The sequence below is a fragment of the Anas acuta genome, chromosome 4 (genome assembly GCF_963932015.1).
Source record: "Anas acuta chromosome 4, bAnaAcu1.1, whole genome shotgun sequence".
Lineage (NCBI taxonomy): Eukaryota > Metazoa > Chordata > Aves > Anseriformes > Anatidae > Anas > Anas acuta.
In genome coordinates, this window is record NC_088982.1 from 70871183 (window position 1) to 70893541 (window position 22359).

Sequence of the window (22359 nt, forward strand, 5' to 3'; positions counted from 1 at the left end):
CCTGTAAGAGTGTGACTTTGTCAGCCTGGTGTAGCTCTTCAATGTCTATATTTCCTCCTTGGCCAGTAAAGAAATGAGGTCAAGCAGCAGTCTGAAGTCCATGGACATGGCTTATTTCAGTCTTTTTACAACAGTCATTACAAGTTTGAGGTGATCTAATGTTCTGTTTGTTTTATTTAGGTTGATTGTGGGGGTCTCTGCATCTTTTACATGTCAAGATGCAGAGAATATTAGTTTGGGAGATGCTATTTTTCACTCTTTATGAGTCTAATTGTATTAAAAAAGTGATGCACTCAGTCTATTCATGTGTGAGTAGAGTACCTGGAACTATGCAAGAAAATAAATAGATTGGAAAATTAAAAAACAAACAGAAAAACAAGTTATATCAGTATATGTCATGTATATCTAGAGATCTACCTGAGAACTGAAATAATTGCCAGCTATTAAATGAAATGCTGAAAGTCAGGCTCAGGTCTGGTTTTATACCTGGATTTCGTTATTGACTTTGTGCAAATGGAACCCTAGAATGGGGCTAAGTTGGTTGAGCTGGTCGAACTAATGATTCATTGAGGATGCCACAGATCCCATTGTTTGTTATATACAAGCTATACAACTATGAGATCCCTCATGGTTGTTCTATATCATTTGCTTTAGATATTTAATTAATGCTAAGAGCTAATTATTCATAATTATAATTATTTATTAATGCTGCTACGTAATTTTTGGTGTAGTACAGATACCAGACCTTCCGAGTTAGAAAAATTTCCATTTCTAAATTGTGTAAGGCTTTTTGTCTTCAGGTGTAAGATCTTTTTTCTCAGTCTGAGCTGCTACTAATGTCTGCTTTATACATTTAAGGGGGGGACTAAGACTTTTTAATGTCAGCTAAACTAAACTGTGTCCCACTTCACAATATGTTTTTTTTTTAAAGGATGGTTGAAATTTCATGGAAAACATATTGGTAGTCATTTTTGTTTCTACACTAGTGTAATCACATCTGTTTGTTTTTTCCCTGGTGACTTCAAAGTCATGGACTTGGTCTTCATAGTCTTCATTTTGTCATCATTACCTCTGGTTAGACCAGGGCAGATAGTATCAGGAAGATGAGAGTCACTGGGTCTAAATGAGTTCTTAATGCAGTGCATGTATTTTTTTTTTTTTCCGTGTTTGTGACTAATGATTAAAAAAGCAGTAATTGTTTCCAACTACAAGGTTCTAGAAGTTTTTCATGATAAATCAGTTGTTCTTCAGTTGTCTGCCCATCACCCAAGGGCACACTTTTTGAAACAGAGCATTGAGCAGTCTACTAAACTACTACAGCCACTTTCTCTAATTGGGTGATGTTTCTGTTTCTTTGTTTCTGACCAGCGTTTATAGGAAGAAAGCTTTTGCATTAACTAAAAACATCCCACTCTGTTGTCTTTTAAGATGTTCCTAAAAACAGATTTACAGAAGAAACTGCAGAAGTGTTAGGAAGATCCACAAAGAGCAGTGCTGAAGATTGGAAACAAAGCCTTGTGTTCTTGGGGATATGACTGTTCATATTTGTCCAATATTTAAACAAAAAAAAAAGCCCTGATAATAGTAGAGAGCAAATGCAGTCCTGAAACTGGAGCAAGCTCTTTCTGTGCTAACAGTTGCTTCTGTGGATGCAGTTGTGGGAACTGCTAATTCTGGATGCTTTCCATCTTGTGGAAAAGATTTTAGAACATCAGAGATGTATTTGCATAGTTCTTTCATAACCATAACTAATCTCTTCTTTCTGTTTTAATTATGTTTAATTCAACCCTGTTGAACAGCCTGGCTATAACGCAAGCTGCATTTGTGAGTGCATTCTGACAGATTTCTATTAAATTAGATCCTTAATACATTCAATTTTATGATATAGGCTGTTGTCAGATTAATGAGTATTACAGCTGGGTTTAGTTAGTTACTTTGCAAATTCCAAATGATACTGTTAGCTTAGAAAATGAATGTAAAGCTAGGGTAAATAATAACTCCTAATTACAGAGTACTTGAGTTATGCCACCCTCTGATTTCTTTCTCATTTGTGTCTGTCTTGCTTAAGCAGTAAGCTCACTAAAATTGTACATCTGCATCCTGTCATAGAATGATAAACATAATTTCAGAGCTTATTAAATATTTCAGTTTTCCACTAGCTTGAAACAATAAGTTTAGTAAAAAAGGCTTGGAAATATTTAAAATTTTCAGCAATGAAATGGTTTCCAGAGTTATGCAGGGTTCCTAGCACTCTGTAAATATTCCTGTTAGCATCTAAGAAATAATCCTAGCTCAGCAGAAATAAATCTGTGGATGAATTCTTATGTTTCTTCAAAAGCAGTGCTTATGTTATTTTAAAAGTTTAGGCATTTTATTTGTGTTATGTTGAGGGAGGTACCAAAGATGGTTTCCTAACTATTGCTTCTTGGAGTTCTGTATTTGTGCTCCATCTGGGGAATTAGAAATTACCTGGCAAACTTGACTTTGGAAGCAAATAGAACATAAATTCACATTCTGTGAGTGTATTTGTACAGCAGGATTGGTAATAAATGCATGAAATGTTCAGAGTGGAAGTGACTTGGATGCATGCAGCGATAAAGCAGCATATTATAGGTTTTTTTACCCAGTCCATTTTTTTCTCCAAAAGAAGAAAAATAAAAGTAATTCCCGTGCCAGAATCCAAACACCTGAGAGGGACAGATTCAGGCAAAACATTTGTTAATAAGTGGACAAAGGATGTTGCTTAGAAGTCTCAGAAGAATCTTACCTGTGAATGCTAGGAGCTGTACTGTTGCTACTGGCGACTGAAGTATGGCTCGGTTTGCATGTCAGCTTTGACATTGATGCACACATTCCTGTATAGCCAGGGCATATTCCAGGCTTACCAAATGTAGCGACGTGAATCACAGCACACTAACACGCAGCACAAGTGAAGGCACGCTGTCTGCGAGCTGATGAGGTACTAAAAGAGTTTAATATCCCAGAAAGAGCACAACCTCCTGCTGTACAAAAATCGAATACTAATGAGGATCTCGTTCTTCCCACGTGTATTGGGGTGGCAATTTTTTTTTGAAAGTGCATCTGTTGTTTGAACAGTGGTATTTGAGACACATAATGGTGCTCAAGGGAGGAACATAAATGATACAATTTTTGTTAGGTCGTTGCCATTTGTTTTAAAGTAATGCACTGTCAGTCGGGACTGGAGTGGAAGAGTAATGAGTGTTCTTCTGTTTGCAGCTATATGCCAGCCAGGGTGCAAACATGGTGAATGCGTTGGGCCAAACAAGTGCAAGTGCCACCCGGGATACACTGGAAAAACCTGCAATCAAGGTAAGAAAATGAAGTCCAAGAAAGAGAATTTCTTTGTGAAATCACAAAGGTATTGGTGACTCCCACCCCCACGAATGCTGTGTGTGTTGCCTGCAGGCAGAGGGTAACAAACTCATACACCAGCTCTGTTATTGCTGTATAGTTTTCTGATACGGGGCTTGTGTTTGTGGAGAAAATGACATCTTCAGTGGGATAATCCAAGGAAAGCAGTTGCTTTTCTTCACATGAAATTAATGTGATTAACATCAAATATGTATCTACCTGCTGCCCTGAATCTGAATCAGGTAATTTGGTAATCTTGTGTTCAGAACTGTTATTTCATGAGGTCACAATGCTCAGCTTTGGATAGTGAAATAACATTTCTTTAATTAAAAGCTATTTCCTGGATTCATTCTCATTTTTTGTGTTTGTAATCCTGAATGAGGTAGCTAGCAATAAATTGCATTGTGTAAATAAAAGTTGGAAGGGTGAAGTGTTATCTTATTGAATTATCACCTTAGTTTCATTGTGTTTTTTTATTTTTTTCCAAAAATTGATTGTTAAACATGTAGCAGTATAAGGATCATATAGCATAAAGCAGAACTGTAATACAGAATTGGATTTTGTTGCCTAAGACTTGCTCACATACACGGGTATCTCATTAAGACGCTTCTCTTTTTCGTTTGTCCCAGTCTACAGAAAATGTCCATGTTTTCTGACAGTGCTGAGGAAGTATGGTAGAAAAACCTTACCTGAAGAACTAAAACATTTTTTGTTTAAAAATGCACCCTGGTGTTGCTAACCTTCTTTTGATGTGTTGATTTTATATTGTTTTCTTTAAAAATAGTTATATGTTTGTTTTCAGATTTACTAATCCTTCAGAAAAGGATTATTTGAAGATTCGTTTATTTTGTCATCTATCAAGTTATTTTATCTCCCTTTACTCTGGACTGGTTGTAAAGGATAGGATTATATGGTTTTATTCTATGCCTGTTTCAGTCAGTCTGGAACTTTTTCAGAAAACAGTGCTGTTGTTACATGTATGTGTAACCATTTTTATAAGTATTGGTTGCTTTAACAATATCAGAAGAACGCTGTGCAAATTGGTTGACTATGTAGGCTTGATCTATTCACTTTCCACTGAACGCCAAAGACAGAAAAGTGTGATAAATGATTAAAGTAAGTCTTTTAGCCAGTATTGATCGAATATTCTTGCATGCTATTGGGGACAAAGTTGCCATGACATACGTCCACGAGATTTCTGAGATGTCTGATGGTGTTGTCCCAAAGGTACATCAGTTCAGGTCACTACAGTCTACGTCTGTTCTACATTATATGGCTGTTCCTGGGGTCAGGGTATGCATTCTTGCCACAGACTTGAGCATGGCACAGCCACCCCCCAGTCTGGATGGCTGGGTGGATTAGAAGTGTGGGCACCTCCTGAAGCCCTCTTACATACAGGGTAAGCATGACCTGTGTTGTTATACCTTCATATAGCAGCTCTCCTGTTCAGTCAAGGGGATATCTTTCTCATTTTTGTTCTAGAATAATAATTAGTAATAACAGAAAGTAATGGTGTTGGCAGAAGTCATATTGGAGTTCTGCAGAGATGGAAGTCTTTCTAGGATATGCGAATGGCATTGGGCTTTAAAGTGTGCTCAGATTCTTGGTGAGAGACATTCTTTGAGTATGAGTGCTGATGAACAGGCACGGGCCTCAAAGATAAAGCCATATTCCATGGATCAACCCAAAAGAACTATGCAGCCTCACAGCAGGACTCTTGAACTTGGACAGTGTGATGGTGCCTGAAGGCTTGTCCCTTTCCAGTGGCAATCTAGACCTCGCTTTAGATCACTCAGGAATTAGGATCATCTTTCTTATTACATTGCCGTTGTCAGCAATTTACTGAAGTGACTTTGTACAATAGATAACCATGCTCTCACCCCAGTGCTTTCAAATCTAAGTGACTTCAGTGTTTCCCTTCTGGCTTTTTAATCCCAAGTTAACAGCTCTAACCAATTAAGAAAAAAGCTGAGCCTTCTGAAAGAAAATACCCTCTGTCAGCTCTCTAGTTTATAGTAATAACAGGGGGACTAGTACTTCTTCCAAAACGTGTTCACCAGAAAATTAATTCCAACTCCTCAATAAGATCTATATTCACAGACAAATATGAGCAGTTGAAAGCTTGCAATTTTTACCAATATTTGGAAGCATGTGTAGGTCACTTCCTGTGGTAGGGAAAGGTTGTCTTTATATAAAGAATATAAAGTATCTTTTCTGCAACTTACTATCTTCTTATTCTGTTTGTTCCAGGAACACAGTGCAAAAGTTTACTTCTTTGTGTTTTTTTTTTTTGGTAAAGCAATTCTTGTCATTGCCTTTTTTTCCCTTTTTTTTTTTTTTTCCTTAATGACAAAGTAATGCATATGACAAAGATTTGGTCACTTCATTTTTATTATGCCTTCCTCCCACCCTGTGAAGGTGAGCAACCATACACAAGTCCGCCTGCTCAGAGCAGTGAAGCGCGTCTGTTCCACCCCCTGGACCAGCATGCAAGAAATACACCTTCAAGGGGTGAGATGGTCCCGGAGCTCAGGCGGCGTGCTCCTTCTCCCTGCACGGCTTGAAACAATAACAGAATTTCTTGCAAAGGGGTTGGAGGCTGACAGACCGATGGCTGTGATGTGAAAGCTGAACCTGCTGTGTCATTAGCATGCAGAGCAAATAACTGATTGTATTTCCTTGGTACTGCGTGCCTGCAGTCTGAAAAGGCTTGACTCTCCACTCTGCTCACTGTTGTATCCTGCTTTTGTTTCTTTCCCCTGCTCTTCTTTCAGGACCTGCACTTTTTAATTTATTTCTAAGTTCCTTCATAGACTGAGAACAATGGAAAATGTTTATCGGGTCAGATAAAGACAAAACTGTGATTTATATAAGGCTAGAAGTTGAAGAAAATGGGAATCATTAACTTCTGCATTTGGCAGGTGTTGATTAATCAGTCTAAGAGATGAGAGGAAAACTCTTCAGCGTGATACAAATGTGTCATAAAGACATTTAATGTGGTAATGTGTTGATACTTGCTGGGAATGAAAGCTGACCTACTATTTTTGTAGTATGGTTGACAGATTATTTTTTTGACTTTATTTCTGGCTGATGGCTTTCTTCTGTTTCAGCCTGAGTAAACTTGGTATTGAATACTTGACTTCTGTGTTTACTGATTCGAGGTAGCTAATACGGATAAAAATGCAGAGAGAAGGTTTGAGTGTTGGAGTCTACTGCGGAAACTAATTAAAGATAATAGAGTGTGCTCTGTCTTCCTAGAAAGTTGTGCTTAAGCACAGTGTTGGGTGTGCACCAAAGCTGGTCGTTATCCAAGATCATGTGTGACACAGTGGTCAGAGAAGTCCCATCTGGATATTCCAGCACAGAAATGTTGTCATTTCCTTGCATTCGTATTTTTCTTTCTTTTCTTTAAAAATGAAATACTTGTGCTCAGCTCCCCATGCTTCTGTTACGGACCTGCCTTCCGTAGTGCCAACAGGGTGGTGAATTCCTGCAAAGGAATTAAAGGAATTTGTTAAACGCTTTAATAGTGTTGCTCTTTATGTTCTAAATTCCAGGGTGAAAATTGATGTGTACATTTGAGTTTATACATTTTAGTTTCCAAATTGTTTTTCTTTAGAGGAAACTTCTAATGTTTTCTCTTTTCCTCTCTTGATGCATAGCCATTTATACTGAGATATCTTTATATATAATGTTGTTTGAAGTATGCAATTGATGTCTTTGGGTATGTAACCCGACCTTTTTAGAACCAGCATGTGTTCGAGAGGTATGCTGCTATAGCTGGCTTCCTGACTGCTAACATTAGCCTGAACCTGTTCTTGAAAAAAGCAGACCTTCCTTAAGGAACAAGAAACACATCTGAAGCAGATAGAGTATATTAATAGCAGGAATGTTTCAGTGCTCCCCCATCCACGTGCAGTATATCCGGACTGTTCTGCGGGAAGCACGCTGTCACGGATTATGGGAGCACGGGGGTAGATGGAGGGAGCTGTCAGCATGTTCACACGGGCCTTTAGAGAGAACCGGGAAGACCTACCAGTAATTACATAGCGTGCCTGCTGGAGACTGAGTGGTGCTCACTGTGTGCTTTCAGAGTACGTGCCTGTCTTTGCTGCTGAAAAGGAGAAAAAGACAAGTTGCACATCAGGGAAAATAAAGCGGGCTGAGCAGTGTGCTCTAACACAGCCAGTTTGGAGGCTGGCTTTGCTTTTCAGCAGCCAGGACGCTGCCTGTACGTGTTTTCCCGAACAGCAGCATTTCTTCTGACTCCATAAGGTTAAAAACATCATCCTCCCAATAGCTAATGTCAAAGGCAGAAGTGAAAACCCGTGACACATGAGTTTTAGATTTAGTGTGGAGCTGTGCTAACAGCTTATTTCTGATGCCTTGTGACCTTAGCCTTCTGTGATGGCAGCCAAGGTTAAAAAAAATCTGACTGTTCAAAGGTGCAGGCGTTTTATTCATGGCCATGTATTTTAAGTTCTGAATCAGAGGAGTAAAAAACTGATGAGACAGCATTTATTTACAGGCAGAAATAGAATGAAGTGAAGAGAACAAATAATTTAGTCAAAATTTCACAAACAAAATGCATGCGATGTGATATCCTAATGCAGTTGATGCATCTACCTTTCCAGATCAGGTTGTTCTCAGAGTACGGTACTAACAGTCATCTATTTGTCAACACCTCAGCTTTCATTTCCGCACTAAGAATATTTTGTACCAAATTACGTGGTATTCAGAGTACTGTGGGACTCCAGTTATTTAGGGGTTATAATGTAATCTATACTTTATGGAAGATGCCAGATTTAAAACTGAGAACAGCCATTAATACTTACATCTTGCAACTTTGAATCTGTGGTAATAGCTGTGTAAGTGAGAGACAGCTCTTAAGGGTAGCATCTTTGGGAGTTTCTCAACTTAGAGCTGAAGTGCAGTGGGATGTAAGCACTTGCAGATCATACAGGTGCCATTAAAATCCTGCCCTGCAGCTTCATTTCAGCATTACTTTCCTCATCCTGTCCCAACTTCTAGTAAAGTATTTCATACTTACCTCTGTTACGTATTCATTTTGTGAAGTAATGGGTTTTGTACAAAGCAGGAAAAATATATGTATTTGAGACTTAAGAAATTTCCTTTTTCTTAATTCAAAATTATTCTTGAGCTTGAACCTCAATCAATGGTGTAGGCTCAGTGCAGATACTTCCATGAATTGCAAGTCAAACTCTGGCAATATTAATTAATTTAATAACTTTTTAACAGAAGTTTTGGATATGTAGGAAATATGTTAGTGCAATTGAAATATTTATCAGAAACAGTAATTTTTACAAAATTCAAAATAAAAAAAAGCCTTTTATGCTGCCTAGAGAAGTTTGCCTCCCAAAATGCAAACTTCCTCCAGTTTATTATAAGCGTTTTATATATTTTTTTCTATAAAGATTTTCACAATAATAACTTGTCCTCCATCATCATCATCATCTGCTTTCCAGTTTGGCCTGTGCACACACTGTACTGATAGTCAGCACTCTTAGCTGAAGGTTTCACAGTGGAAAATGTCCGTCTCTTCCACAGCTGTTTCTCTCTAACACTGCAGGTTCATTTTATGACTCTGGTATCGGTGCCTGCTGGGAGAAGTATGTTCTGGAGATGCTTGGAGAAATGTTTTTAACCTCCTGAAGAGTGAGAGAGTTTGAAGGGGATGCTTTTTGTGCAACGTGTGCTCTGCAGAAAGACTGCAGAGAAGGTCATCTCTCCTCATTTCCAGGGCACAGGTCCAGCCCTCATTTTGGCAGCTTTTCATCTCTGAAGTCCTGCCTATGTTCACCTGGTCTTCCTCACAGCTGTAGGAGTGAACATTCTCCTTCAGGCTTCCTAGGAAAACTTTTCTAATTGTATCCCTTACCATTACTCTGTCCCAGTGGAAGGGAGCAGAAGGTATTCTTATCCCTTAACCTGCTGCCCTTCCCAAGGCCTTGGAAAATGAAATCAGGTAGGAAAAGGGTTGTGGGAAGAGGCGTATATGACGATGCTTGCTCTTCCTTGGCTCCGTGAAGATAAAAACAAAGTAACTCTGAAGATGATAGATTTTGATTTTCTAACACTTTTGGAGCTCTAGGGACCAACCGTGACATAATAGAGTGCTCATTTACAGGTATCAGCAAAATCCTTGATGGTTTTGGGTCACAGTGGTGACACTTCATGAGAACATGTTTAGTAGTGGCTCTTTGAAAAGTTCCTGGAAATACCACTCTCTCTGTTACTGTAACAGCACTCCAGGCAGCATTATGCAATGCTGGAGTTGAGGGCCAGTAATTCAGTTAAGTACTTGCTGGCTGGATTTGTGAGTGCATTTATTATGTTCACCTATATTTTCATCTTTACTTGTCAATATACAAATAACTAAGTTCTGTGGAGAATTATTCTGTTGTACCCAATTAAATTAACATATTACTGGAAGAGAATTCTGAAGGGTTTCCTGACAATCTTGTTAGAAGCCCTGTCAACTGATTCGAAAATCATGGGCTGAATATTTACAAGTTAAGTCATGAATTCTGTATTAAACTGTAAATCTGAAATACTAGCCCTTAGGCATAGTCCTTGACAAATATCCCTGCTGTCAGGTAGTTTTATCAGTCTTTTGTAGGTGGTAAGGAAAACATTTTCTCCATGAGATTGTTTTAAGTAGCTTCAAATCGGTTTTCCTGCCTTCCTCTGCAACTAATTCTGAAGCATGATAGCAAATCACTGAATCACTATCAGACTCGCTGATAGCGATTGCAGCAGTGATGTTTGCTTTCTCCTCCTCTGGAGTTCTGGCTGGTCCGGGTCATCAGATCAACATGGATAGTGGCAAGATCTGGGCAGCCTGAGCTTGTACACGTGCTAATGAAACTTCTGTCAGTGCTTAATTTAATGCTAGTACTGCTAGTTTAATTTTTTTTTTTTTTTCTGAAAAGGTGAAACAGAAAAACATATTCCACTTGGCAGGAGGACTGAACAGCGCTTCGTGCAGTTTGTTCTGAACACTTGCTATCAGCTGGACTGCATCTAAAAAGCTAATTGCTGCATTTTTCCTTCTTCCTCCAGGAATTTGATCTCGTATTTCTTTTCACACATCCTTACTATGCTTTTGTTTCTCGTCCCCTTCCCTTGTACTCTTTGTTGCAGATCTAAACGAGTGTGGACTGAAGCCCCGGCCATGCAAACACCGGTGCATGAACACCTACGGCAGCTACAAGTGCTACTGCCTGAACGGCTACATGCTGATGCCAGACGGAACGTGCTCCAGTACGGCAAGGCTTCTTGCTTTCTTTTTGTAATCTCCTCAAGATCCCTGCTTGGGCTTCCCTGGGAAACTTTTATGAAATTAAGATGAGTCCTGCAGTAAAAGATTAATCTTGCTGGAAATCAAACAATTGCATAAAATGAGCTGCTTTTTTTTTTTTTTCCTAATGAAATTAGGCTGAACAAAACACGAGCAAATAGTTTGATTTTATTAGTTTTATTACAAGTTTTCCCAGAAGCATTCTTCAATGCTGTAAATCACTGGTAATTGTCCTTCAGAGGCAAGTGCTTGCTGTTTTCATTGCAGCAAGACACCTGCAGTTCTGTTGTATTATGTCCTTATAAATGTAAAATCATTAAAGCTGCAGCTGTTGGTTGTCTGACTGGTATAAAATTGTACTGTCATCTCTCTGGAGATGAGGTTCCTACTTTTCATGCTCTACTTTCCATGACACAACTTACTACAACTGTGGTGTTTTGGTTTTTGTCTTTCTTTTTTGCAGTTGTGCTTTTAAGGCAAGAATGACTACCTGTCAAATTCTACAGGTGTTTCTCCATTTCCATTATATCTGTACTGTGTCTTACTTCTCCAAAGATTTCAGTGACTTTCTGGTTCTGGTCAGATTCCTTATCTAACAGGTTCAATTGTTTTCCCCTAGATGCCCTTTCTTGCTCAATGGCAAACTGTCAGTATGGCTGTGATGTGCTGAAAGGAGAAGTGCGCTGCCGCTGTCCTTCTCCAGGACTGCAGCTGGGGCCTGATGGTAGAACCTGCATAGGTAGGTGATCAGATGCACATTTCTTTTTTTTTTTTTTTCCCAAGAGAGTTTTCAGCCTTACCCTAAATGCATTTCAAGAGTTTATCAAGTGTATTTTTGAAAGCATTATCCATGCAGTTTAAAGACATTGCCGATAAGGATTGGGATAACCAAGGTAAAGGTCTCTGCACACTCTCAGTATAGAGAGTTCAATTTAGGCTCCTGTCTCCTGTCTTTCTTGCGTAACTGTGAAAACTCCAAGTTAAACTCAGGAATTTGTACAGTATGAAGTGAAATACACTGTTCTCACATTCTTGAACATGGAAGAGGTGCTCGTGGTTAATCAGACTGTATTGTGCCACACGTTACTATGGTCTGAAGAACAGCGTGATGTGATTTCTTTAGTCATTAACTATACATCCTGAGTAGGCATGATGCTCCAGTGATTTTGCCATTTATATCCTACGCAGTGCTACTGTTCCATAACCTCTAGCAACCATGCAGAATTGTACTGAAAGAATGTAAGAGAGTATGGATGCCCTCATTATTCACTCAGGTGCCATGGCTATCCACAGGGGAGGTGAAAGTCACTTCTTCTGAAAGGGACTTATCCATGCCGACCGAGAACTTGGTGGCAGAGCAAGGGACAGAATCTAGATCTTTTGATGTGAGGAGCAGGCTCAGCTGTAAGAGTGTAATTGGCATGTCTACGCATGCAAAAGAATGGGTATAGCAATCAGAAAAAATAAATAAAGACCATTGTCACATGCTAAAGAGATTGTACTGTGATTAGTCTCACTGTAGACATGGCAGATAGAGATCTTTGCAAAAGACTTGTACCATGTCATAGTAAGCTGAGTGATTTTAAGTAGGAATTCAAACAAATTGTACCAAATGTAGGAATTTGCTAGAAAAAATACTTGAGGTTCTCCTAGTGGGTGCATTTCTATGAGAAGTTCAAACAAACTTCAGACTCACTTTGAAATAAGCAAAATACACTTGTAATCCAGAAGTTTAATACTCTGACCAGCACCATGACACTAGTTGTTTAGTGTAGATTTAAAAAAATTAAAAAAAAAAAAACAACTTTTTTTTTTCTAATAAGGTGAAGAACTGTGTACCCACATTTCAATTTGTATGCCTCATTCAGATTGACCTTGTATTCTGTTTTTAAAATTTACAAAAATTTCAGAGCAGGCTTACGCAATGCAGAGAAGGTAGTCATAGCAAGAAACTACCTATGTCCTTCATGGGTCACACACACGATGCTGAACTCTTTTTTGGTAAGAAATGACCGTGACGTGCATTCGAGTGTAATTGCTCTGTCAAGTTCGAGTTGCACTAAACCAGTAAATACCACCAAGAATCAAAGTTATTTGGGGCTAGAACTTCATTTTTTCCTCATACGTGTACAACCCCATCATTGCTGGGGAGCACATCAGTTCCAAGGAGTGTACAGATACTACCAGTGTAGAAGCAGTAAGGAAATAACAATGTAGATGATGGTAAGAAAATTGAAGTGTCTATTGGCTGCAGCTTGTGAAATCCTAGTTTGAATGGAATTTGAAAGACAGCTGGGAATTTAATGCTTATTTTTAGCACAGGTGGAAATTCCTCTAGGCATTATTCTATTCTTAGTTTAACCCATGCTGATCATTCTCTTGTTAAAATGATCCTTCCAGACAGTAAAGAGCAACCGAACAATTTGCCCATGAAGGTAAATCACTGAAGCTAACAACAAATTGAAAAAGAATTCAGCAAAATGTTCAGTGAAGCTAGGGATTAATTGACTAATTAAGGATTCTTGAATCAGCAAATCAGCCATCAAATTATGTTGTCAGCTCTTTTGACTGGGTTTTTCATTTTATGAAATTAGCAATATATACATTGAAGCGTTAGAAGGTCTGTAGTTTTTTGAGGGCTGAAAATAATAACTTTCACTGCAAAATAAAGTCGTTCTGGTTGCTTTGTTTGTGAACAGGATCTTGAAAATATACTCTTATAAACTTAAAAACCAAATTATTTTAAAATCAGCCTCATAGTTTTTTTTAGGTTGGTAATACGGCCTTATTCACAGTGGGATCGAAGCAAGTCTGCTTGTAATTCTGCTTCTCTATCGAGCTCTGACTACGACAGTTGTGAGGTTCTGTCTGCACCACTTGCCTTTGGAGCAGCTCCCTGATGCTAGGTCTGGGCAGGCGCCTCCATTGCAAACCAGGCTGATCAGAATACAAATCACCCCCTCATGCCCAGGTTTTCATAGGAAGCACAGGAGCCACAGGGTATTGCAGCAGGTAAAGGGAAACAGCCCTTGCACCGTTTGGCCCAGGTGTGAATTGGCACAGATCTGTTGGTTTGAGGGAAGCGACAGTCTGTGCTGTTTGAGAGCTGGAGGAGACTAACTGTAAGCACTTACGTGCCACCTTCTAGCTAATGGTCAAAACATTTTTGCCACCAGTAAAGAGCATATGACTACAATACGACTACAGCACTCTCAGCACGCTTCTTACCATACGTGAATTTGCAAAAAAAAATGGGTTTGTACAGAAAGAGAGGCAGGACACGCTCCATTAGGTTTTAAAGAACATAATCCATGCTATCATGAAATACGCTCAGTGACTAGTATTTTTTCCTACTGAATTGTTTTTTGAAGCTGTGGTTTAAAAATAAATAGTAATTAAAAAACACCATAGTAATCAAGAGTCTGAAATATGCAGCATTGAAATTGCATCCTTCTGTCCTCACTAATACCTTAAGCAAGGTGGGACGGTGCCACAGTTGCTGCTGGGAGAGCCCATCCAGGCAGTAACTCATGGCTCAAGGTTACTTTTTGGGTTGTGGGAAACAGCTCAGAGAACCTGGAGCTACATCTCGCCTGTCCCAGGTAGCTGCCTTAATTAACCAGAAGATTTGTTTCTCTTAGTTCCCTGTTTGAACCATTCTTTATTAATTATGATTCCTTGAGTGTGTCAGAGCAACCGTATGTCAATGGTAACATTTCTTCCGTGCTGTGTAAGAGATTCAGGCTTCTCTCTGCTTTCTCAGCCTCTTTCACAAGCAGCAAGGCATCAATCATTCAGCTTTGTTTTGCACTCTTGACACCTGCTGCTGAAGTGCTCCTTTTTGGAAAAAGAATCGTGTGGAGAGCAAAAGCTTGCTTTCTCATAGATGAAGAGCCCGATAGAGCCGCAGAGCAGAGGCTTGAACTGTGCCCTGCAGATAACCAGTGAACGTCAGAAGTGGTGTGCGTCAGAGGCAGCTGTGCATGGCAGGTCCCTACCTCGGTGCAGAATTAAGCTCCAAGTACTTAGCAGGCTGCAGATCGGTTTCCAAGGGCTACAGAGTGAGTGGCTGTGCGTGACTTTTGTGTCTCAGCCTGGTCTCCTGCCGAGAGCTCTGCAGACAGCGAGAGCAGACCTGGGTGAGTGCTGGCTGCTCCCCGGGCCTCAGCCCGGCGTACGTAGCATGAAGAACAGCAGCTTCAGGGAGCTGAGAGGCATCAGACGTTGGCTGAGCATCACACAGCTTCCCAGTCCTCTCTCCTTGCCTGGATGTTGCTTCATCTCCCTGGCAGGGCAAATGGAGCCACGTACCTCAGCACCTCTGAGACCTGAGGGTCACTTCACGTAGCCAACATCCCCATGACAGAGGGGTCAGCTGTGGTGCAGGTACTGCAGGGAAAGGCATTCAGCCTGTGGGGACTATGTGTATGTGACCCAGAAATACTGCATCCCGGGCATTAGCCTTCCCTCTTTGCTTAGAGCAAGTCCTGAACAGGTGAAGATTTCTGATAGGCTCAGTGTGCAGGTCATGGATTAGGGATGCCTGAGATTTTTATAAAAGCAAATTACTTTCTACTGCATGGTAATGTATTTCGAGTGGGTACACATCACCTGTGCTACAGGAGCAATGTTTCAGGCATGTTTCAGACAAAGAATTACTGGGGTATTTTTTATTATTCCTCTCCTGTAAATCCAGATTCTATCTTTATAACTTTGCAGGGCTTAGTGAGAGAAAAGAAATTTATACAGGTAGCATGAAATAGCTTTTATTCAGAAAAATGTCAGCACAGTTCTAAGGATGAGTGCTTTGAGGCCTCAAAGAAGGCATCCTGTGGGGAGTTAGAGAACATCTTTCCAAGGGGAAGGGCACCAGGATGCAAGACTACAGAGCAAGTGCTGAGACTTTGGTAGTGATGCCCATGGTGCCTCTCTTGTCATTCACAGCATTTGTAAAGGCTTCTGGCATGGGAAGCATAAAAATGTGGGCGTGTGACCAGGAGCTGAGCTGCGGTGACACAGCCTGAAGTGCTCAGGTGTTACTGCTGGCTGTAGCCAGCACGACCTTTTCAGAAAGAAGTACTTTGGCTGTTCTTCTTCGTTTTTTTTTTTTTTTTTTGGTTATGTGAGACCAGTTTAATATAGATACTATAGATTGTATTTTAACTGTTATGAAAAATAATGCAGTTCCTTTGTTTCCACAGATATTGATGAATGTGCTACTGGAAGAGTCATCTGCCCACGATTTAGGCACTGTGTCAATACTTTTGGAAGCTACATTTGCAGGTGTCATAAAGGCTTTGATCTAATGTACATCGGAGGCAAATACCAATGCCATGGTAATAACGTATTTCTTATGTGCGTGTAACAGAGACACATATTCTAAACTGAAATTAATGGTTTAAAGAGGAATGTTTGCTTATTATAGCAGAAGTGTTGAAGTAGGTTTTAGGTTGCTCTGCACCTGCATTTTAGGAAAGAATGGGTCATAGAGATAGATCGAATGCGAAACTGAAAGCATATATTTGGCCTCAATTCTTGTAATTGTTTCTCTTGTGAAATCTGGTGGGAGAGCAGACCTTGTGTTCCACTAATTCCTTTCCAAAACCTTTGTGTCCACAGGGCACAGGCAGTTGTAGGTTTGGAGCGCTGTGTTAGCTTAGGCTATGTCCGAGCTCTAACACAGGTGTGCTCTGCTGCTTGCCCCAAGATCCAAGATAAGAAAATGTGGCAAGGGTACACCCCAACTCCTTCCAAGCCAGGCTGCACAACCTTCCTTCCCTGAGGATGGGGGGGAAAGGCAAGGGTTGGGAAATAACCTGTCTTTGTCTGGACATGAGACTGGAATGCAGCTGGTGGATGCCCTTCAACAGAGATGTTCCCAGATCCCACTGTCTTAGTTCCCATGGCCTCGATGGTTATGATCCTTTCACTGAAAAAAGGATCGTGTGGAGATAATGAGGTATTTATTGGTTTATGTTTAAGTATGCTTTTTTGAGAGAAATCTCTGTGCAGAGCACTAGAATTTGGAGATTTTAGTCATACTACTAGCAACATGGAAATGTCGTATAAGCAGTTTCTACCTAGATCTATAATAAAGAAGCATTTTATGAAAAAAAATAAAACATTTTAATACCTGGGTGACTGAGAATGTGCGTATGCCTAAACTCGCCACATTAATTTGCAGCTGGTTTCCTTTTTCTACTGCCAATTCAGTTTTATTGAATTTTCTGAAATTTGTATTTTTCCTAATGATCATACTACTGTTCATGTTTTTACAGGGTTAAGCAGAAAGTCAGATTTCTTGAATGTAAATGATTATTTTTTTTTTTTGTAACTTTCTGTTGCAGATATAGATGAATGTTCCCTTGGCCAGCATCAGTGTGGTAGTTTTTCACGGTGTTACAATACACCAGGATCGTACAAATGCAAATGTAAAGAAGGGTACAGAGACAACGGAACAAACTGCATACGTACGTAACACTGCTTTTAAAAAAGCAATTCTAAAAGCAAATGTGTCCATGAATCCTGTGCTGGAAATTTTGAGATATACCACTGTCAGGCTCAGTTTCTTCCAACTATTTTTAATACTTTAAGAAAGGCCAGGGAATGTAGTCTGAGTTTTCTGAGTCTTTGCATGCTTTGATAAAAATACCTCTCTCTGAGACATTTTCATAATTAGAAAGAAATTCACCTCACCCTATTCACAGCTTCATTCTAGAGATTGCTTCAGAATGAGGACAAGTGAGTAAGCAGGGTAGGTCTGGTCAAACAGTGCATATTACTCACACACTGCTATTATGTTCGTCCTGCAACATGCCCGTTTCAGCAGCTTACCACATCCACTCCCCACTGCTCCCCAGATCTGAGCACAGCCGAGAGAGAGCATTTCTTTAGATGAGTGCCCTGCAAGAGAATTCCCATCCTCATGTCCCTGCTGGGAGCAGCAGTCATCCCCTTTGGTACTGAACAGGCTGCTGGAGCTCTCCCCAATCCTCCCTCAGGACTATGCAGCTTTATGACAGATCTGCAGAACCTTTTTGAGGACCCTGTGTTTGTATGTGGGTTCTGGTCGTTGGTGACTCACCCGTCTCTTTAGGGAGCAGTACCACTGGAAGCTGTGACGGTTAAAACCTAGCTAAAAGCTAAAGCTATCATGGTTTTGTGGTCTTGCCAAGGTGGTCTGTCACAACCTGAATGGTTACAACTGTATGTGGACATGCTTAGTCCTAACGTGTATTTGACATTTTAACACACCATAATGTAAAACCTGCAGGCTATTCAAACCAGTAGTAGTAAGCAGGTGGCTAGAGAGAGAAATTTTTTCCCTGATATCATCAAACAGTTCATTGTTTAACAAAGAGTCGTTCTTCATTTTAACTCTGTTATACTTGAAACACTTGTACACGCAATATGTGACTGGAATTCTTACTGGGGCTTTTAAGAACTCCAGTGAGATATAAAGGTTTATTAACAAAGCGTAAATTATAAATAACAAAACAGATGTCATTGCATTTCGTGTCTATAGAAACTCCCTTTGTGAAACAAAATTAAAATCTGTTGTCCTTTCTTTATGAAATATTAGGGAGGTGGTATTAATAGCTGGCAATGCCACTGTGTCGTAGGTGGTGCTCGGTTTACCTCTTCTTTTTCGTGGAGGCTGAAAAAAAAACTTTTACATGTACTTACTTTCCTGGTGTTCAGCAAAGAGAAGGATTTAAATGAAAGCTAGTTGGTTTAGGTTCAATGTCTGTAATGTGATTAATGCTTGTTGACAAGGAGAAGTGTTGTGAGGAAGTGGAGAGGCCTGGAAGATACTTTCTTAAGCCAAAGGTATGTGCCCGTTCATGACCAAAATGGTGGTAACATTGGAGTGTTACTAAGTTTTGCTCTGCTCCTGAGTAAAAACTTGTCCAGTTTTACAGCATGGCTTAAGATCTACCCTTCCTGTCCATGCTTTTTCACTTCCAGCTCGTTTGGGTATGTTTTGCCAATTCTGAAAGCGTTGATGCTTGGGAGGAGGTGGGGATGGAAGTCACCGTGTGCCTTCAGTCATCCTAAAGCATCTCTAAAATACTGTAATGAGAAGTACAGAAAATTCGGTAGTGTTGATGCTGAAGTCTGTATCTAATTAGTGGAAACATTCAGAAGAAGAGAAATTATTTCAGCAAAGACTCTTCATGTCAATGAACTATATTCTTAAGTTTCTGGAGCGAGAGACTCAGATGTGCATTTTGGTCCCTTTTTGATTCTCTCTGCAGTTACTCCTAATACTATGATTGTGCCACCTGGCCCGTAGCATACATTCAAGAGCAACAGCACGCTTCCTAAGGGAGGCCTTGGTGTAGCCAATAGCATTCCTGATGCTGGAGGCACAAACCAACCCCTCAAACCATTTGTATCATTACAGAAAGGCCGGTGATCAGACCAACAACTCGACCAACAGCGGGGCCAACAACTCGATCCACACCAAGGCCAACAACTCAACCCACACCAAGGCCAACAACTCGACCAACAGCCGGGCCAACAACTCGACCCACACCAAGGCCAACAACTCGACCCACACCAAGGCCAACCACGAGGTACGTGCCTGTGACAACAAGGCCAGTAACAAAGCCAGTGACAAGGCCTCCACCTCCAACACCACCTCAGCCTACAACGTTAAGACCCACGCTACCACCACAAAGACCTCCTGTGATAACAACCCAATATCCTTCACATATTCCCATTGAAACAACATCTCAAGGAGTTACAGATGACAACAGAATCCAGATAGATCCTCAGAAACCCCGAGGAGATGTGTTCAGTAAGTAAATTTACATAGCCTTTCATTTATTGGAACTGTAGATGTGGGAAAGTGAAAGCATTCACTGTACTATTTTGTGTTTTTTTTTTTTTTTTTTGGAATATTTTATGAATGAGAACAAAGACATGTAATTGAAACTGATCATGTGGTAAAGCTGCACAAATAATTGTTTCTATGACATAAAAATGTGGGAAAAAATTCTCGATGAATTCAACCAAAAATTTCAGTTTTCCTTCCTGAATTATTTGTGAGTATACTGTCCTTTGTAAGTGCTTAACCTATTTACATTTTCAGACGAAAGTTTTGGAGGGAGAAAGGAAAGGCATTTTATTGAAAAATAATTGAAATGCAACATAACTTATACTCAGAAGATTCAAAAATCGGGGATTTGAGAGTCGCTCTCTGACAGCATATTTCCTTAGCTTTAAGAATGGTAATGGTAAATTGGGACCATTTCCTAAAGGCTCTGTTATGTTGCCTGTATTATATGAATCCAAATAGTCTTGGATGATTATGACTAAGCAAATGTAGAATTGCATGAAAATATCGTGGAGGCTAATTTTATGGACTGCATCTCTGAAAGTGGATATGTAAAAGGTGAGGATACTAAAGATTCCCCTAGCACGAGGACATGTCATTTTAAGAACTGCTCTGAAAGACACAGCACTGTTTCTATGCCAGCTTTAGTGCGTGCCTCAGATGGCTCTACTGGCACATGCAGAGTTGCATACAGCTGCCAAGAAACATTCAACACCCAATTTTATCTTTAGTTCTGTGCAAATTTTAGAGATGGGGAGGGTGTGTTGGATCAGCCCTTTTCCTTCAGCGTGACGTACAATGAAGCTGCAGGAGTGATGGAGGAGGAGGCGGAAATTTGCTGTCTCAGAGAAGGTGTACAAGCAATGTGGGAGTTTTTTTCTGGTTGCTTTGGCATCTATGAAATAACGTGTTGGGCTGTGTTCCCTTAGACCATGATGTAGTGAAATAATTTCTTCCTCATAAAAAATGTTTTGTTTTCTCTGTTGGTATTTTGTCTGCTGTAGACAATTTGATAAATTCAAAGTAGAGACAAAAACTGACTAACAGTCTGGGAAGATAAATCCTGTTCTGGCTTTTTCCAGACTGTTTTTAAACAATTCAAATAATAGATTCAGTTAAATAATATTTTAATATAAAATTAAAAACAAACAAACAAACAGTAAAGGCTCCTGAACATTAATATAATGGGAACCAATAGTTAAAAATGCTGGGTTCTGTGGAAATCAGTCTAGGCTATGGCGCTGTGCTTCCCAGGCTGTCTTGTGCTGCGAGTATTCTCTGGAATTCCCAAGCAGGGGGATAACTTTCAGCTATTTTCATGAGGTAAAACCAATCACTTGCATAAAGCTTATTTTTAATTAGTGTTTGCTCTAATCTCTCCAAAGGCTAGATTTAGAAGCTAGTGCTTTCCATATGAATGTTTGGGATGTAGGAGTTTAGAAAGTAGGCAAGTTAAAATGTTCAAGTTTGTTTCCTAACTGTAAGCTTATGCTATTTTCCATATAACAGACATGGGAGAGGGAAAAGTTAATCTTTGAAAAGTATTTTTTAATTTTTTATATAGGTTAGCTGCTACCCTTTGAGGTCTGTGGTTTCCATACATAGCTTCAAAGGCTTCAGTGCACAGTAAGCAGGATTCTCGTAGGCATCAAGCACAGCAATTGTTACTGGCTTCAGCAGGCAGTATAGGGACAGATCAAGTCAATGTCTTTAAGCCCATGTTATTTCTGCCTCTATCCCCTGCTAAAGAAATCCTTGATACACGTAGGTGTGTGACTGGAATACTCTAGATGTGCTGTAGGGTGTAGGAATTTGTGTGGCACTAGTGGCATGATCCTTAACGAAGCTGGTACCTTTCTTTCCCCCAATTATGCTACTTTGCAGCAGTCGTCTAGGTGGGAGACGCTGATGTCCCCTCCCACCTTCTCTGTCCAAAGAGATTTTAATCAGTGAGTGCACAAAAGCATTTGTCTAGGATTGGAAACCTACAGTTGAGTGCAAAGCAGTTCTAGTGCTGCCTCATAAAGGAAAGTGTTTCTTGCAGAGCAAGGTGTTGCTTGCCTCCGAAGTCCTGTTACTGTAGGATTTTGTGGGGAAGGGGAGAAGTTATGGGGCTGTGCTGCCGGCCAGCCCCGTGGGAGAGCAGCACCCAGCTGCAAGGCTGCAGCACAGGGATCATCCTGATGTGAACCGCTCTGCGTGAGGCACCACGAGCTCAGGACAGCAGTGCTCCCTCATCACGCAAGCCAGGGCCTCTCCAAAAGTATTCCTCTTGGCCAAACACAACACGAATGGCTGGAATGTTACCACAGTACAGAACTTTAAACTGAACTAATTAGTAACATTTAGCTGACCTCTGATGTGCTTCTTATCTGCTGTGTGGATGTGCCAGATGCTCCCCACCTCCAAAAATGTTTGTGCAGATCTTTTTCTTTTCAGTACCCCTTGTATTTCCTCAGGGAAAGGGCTTTTACAACTGCTTCCTTCACCTTCTTTAAACTTTACTAACCTCATCTGTATCAGACATCTTTGCAATGTTCTTGGATCGGGGATTTGAGCTAATTTAATTTGGCTTGTACTGAGGCTCCTGAGGTTCATTTCCCCCACATCTTCTACTTCTGCAGTCAAGGCAGCTAAGAAACCAGTTCTCAAAAAAGAGTTTGTGCTCTGGTCCGTGCGCCAGCCTGAAAAGAGGAGAGAGAGCCTCGCTCTTGCCTTCTTTATTTCCCAGGGGGGAATGCCGGCAGCCGTTCAGTCATTTCCTAACATTTGTTGGCTTGGACAATGGAGGAGGAAATTCATGCTAGATCCACTCAGAGCAAGA

The 22359-nt window shown here is 40.3% G+C and overlaps 1 protein-coding gene across 8 annotated transcripts in view; it reads left to right on the forward strand.

Annotated features, from left to right (window-relative positions):
• The window catches only part of NPNT (nephronectin), a 55079-nt gene that overhangs the window by 18830 nt on the left and 13890 nt on the right, over positions 1–22359 (forward strand). For 4 of the 8 annotated variants that reach the window (XM_068681888.1, XM_068681889.1, XM_068681892.1 and 1 more), the window contains 7 exons: positions 3238–3330; positions 5791–5883; positions 10537–10656; positions 11313–11432; positions 15895–16029; positions 17041–17163; positions 19101–19496. In XM_068681888.1, coding sequence (XP_068537989.1) covers positions 3238–3330; positions 5791–5883; positions 10537–10656; positions 11313–11432; positions 15895–16029; positions 17041–17163; positions 19101–19496 — 1080 coding nt within the window. The remainder of the gene's footprint in view (positions 1–3237; positions 3331–5790; positions 5884–10536; positions 10657–11312; positions 11433–15894; positions 16030–17040; positions 17164–19100; positions 19497–22359) is intronic. The other 4 variants (XM_068681890.1, XM_068681891.1, XM_068681894.1 and 1 more) reach the window with 1 other exon arrangement.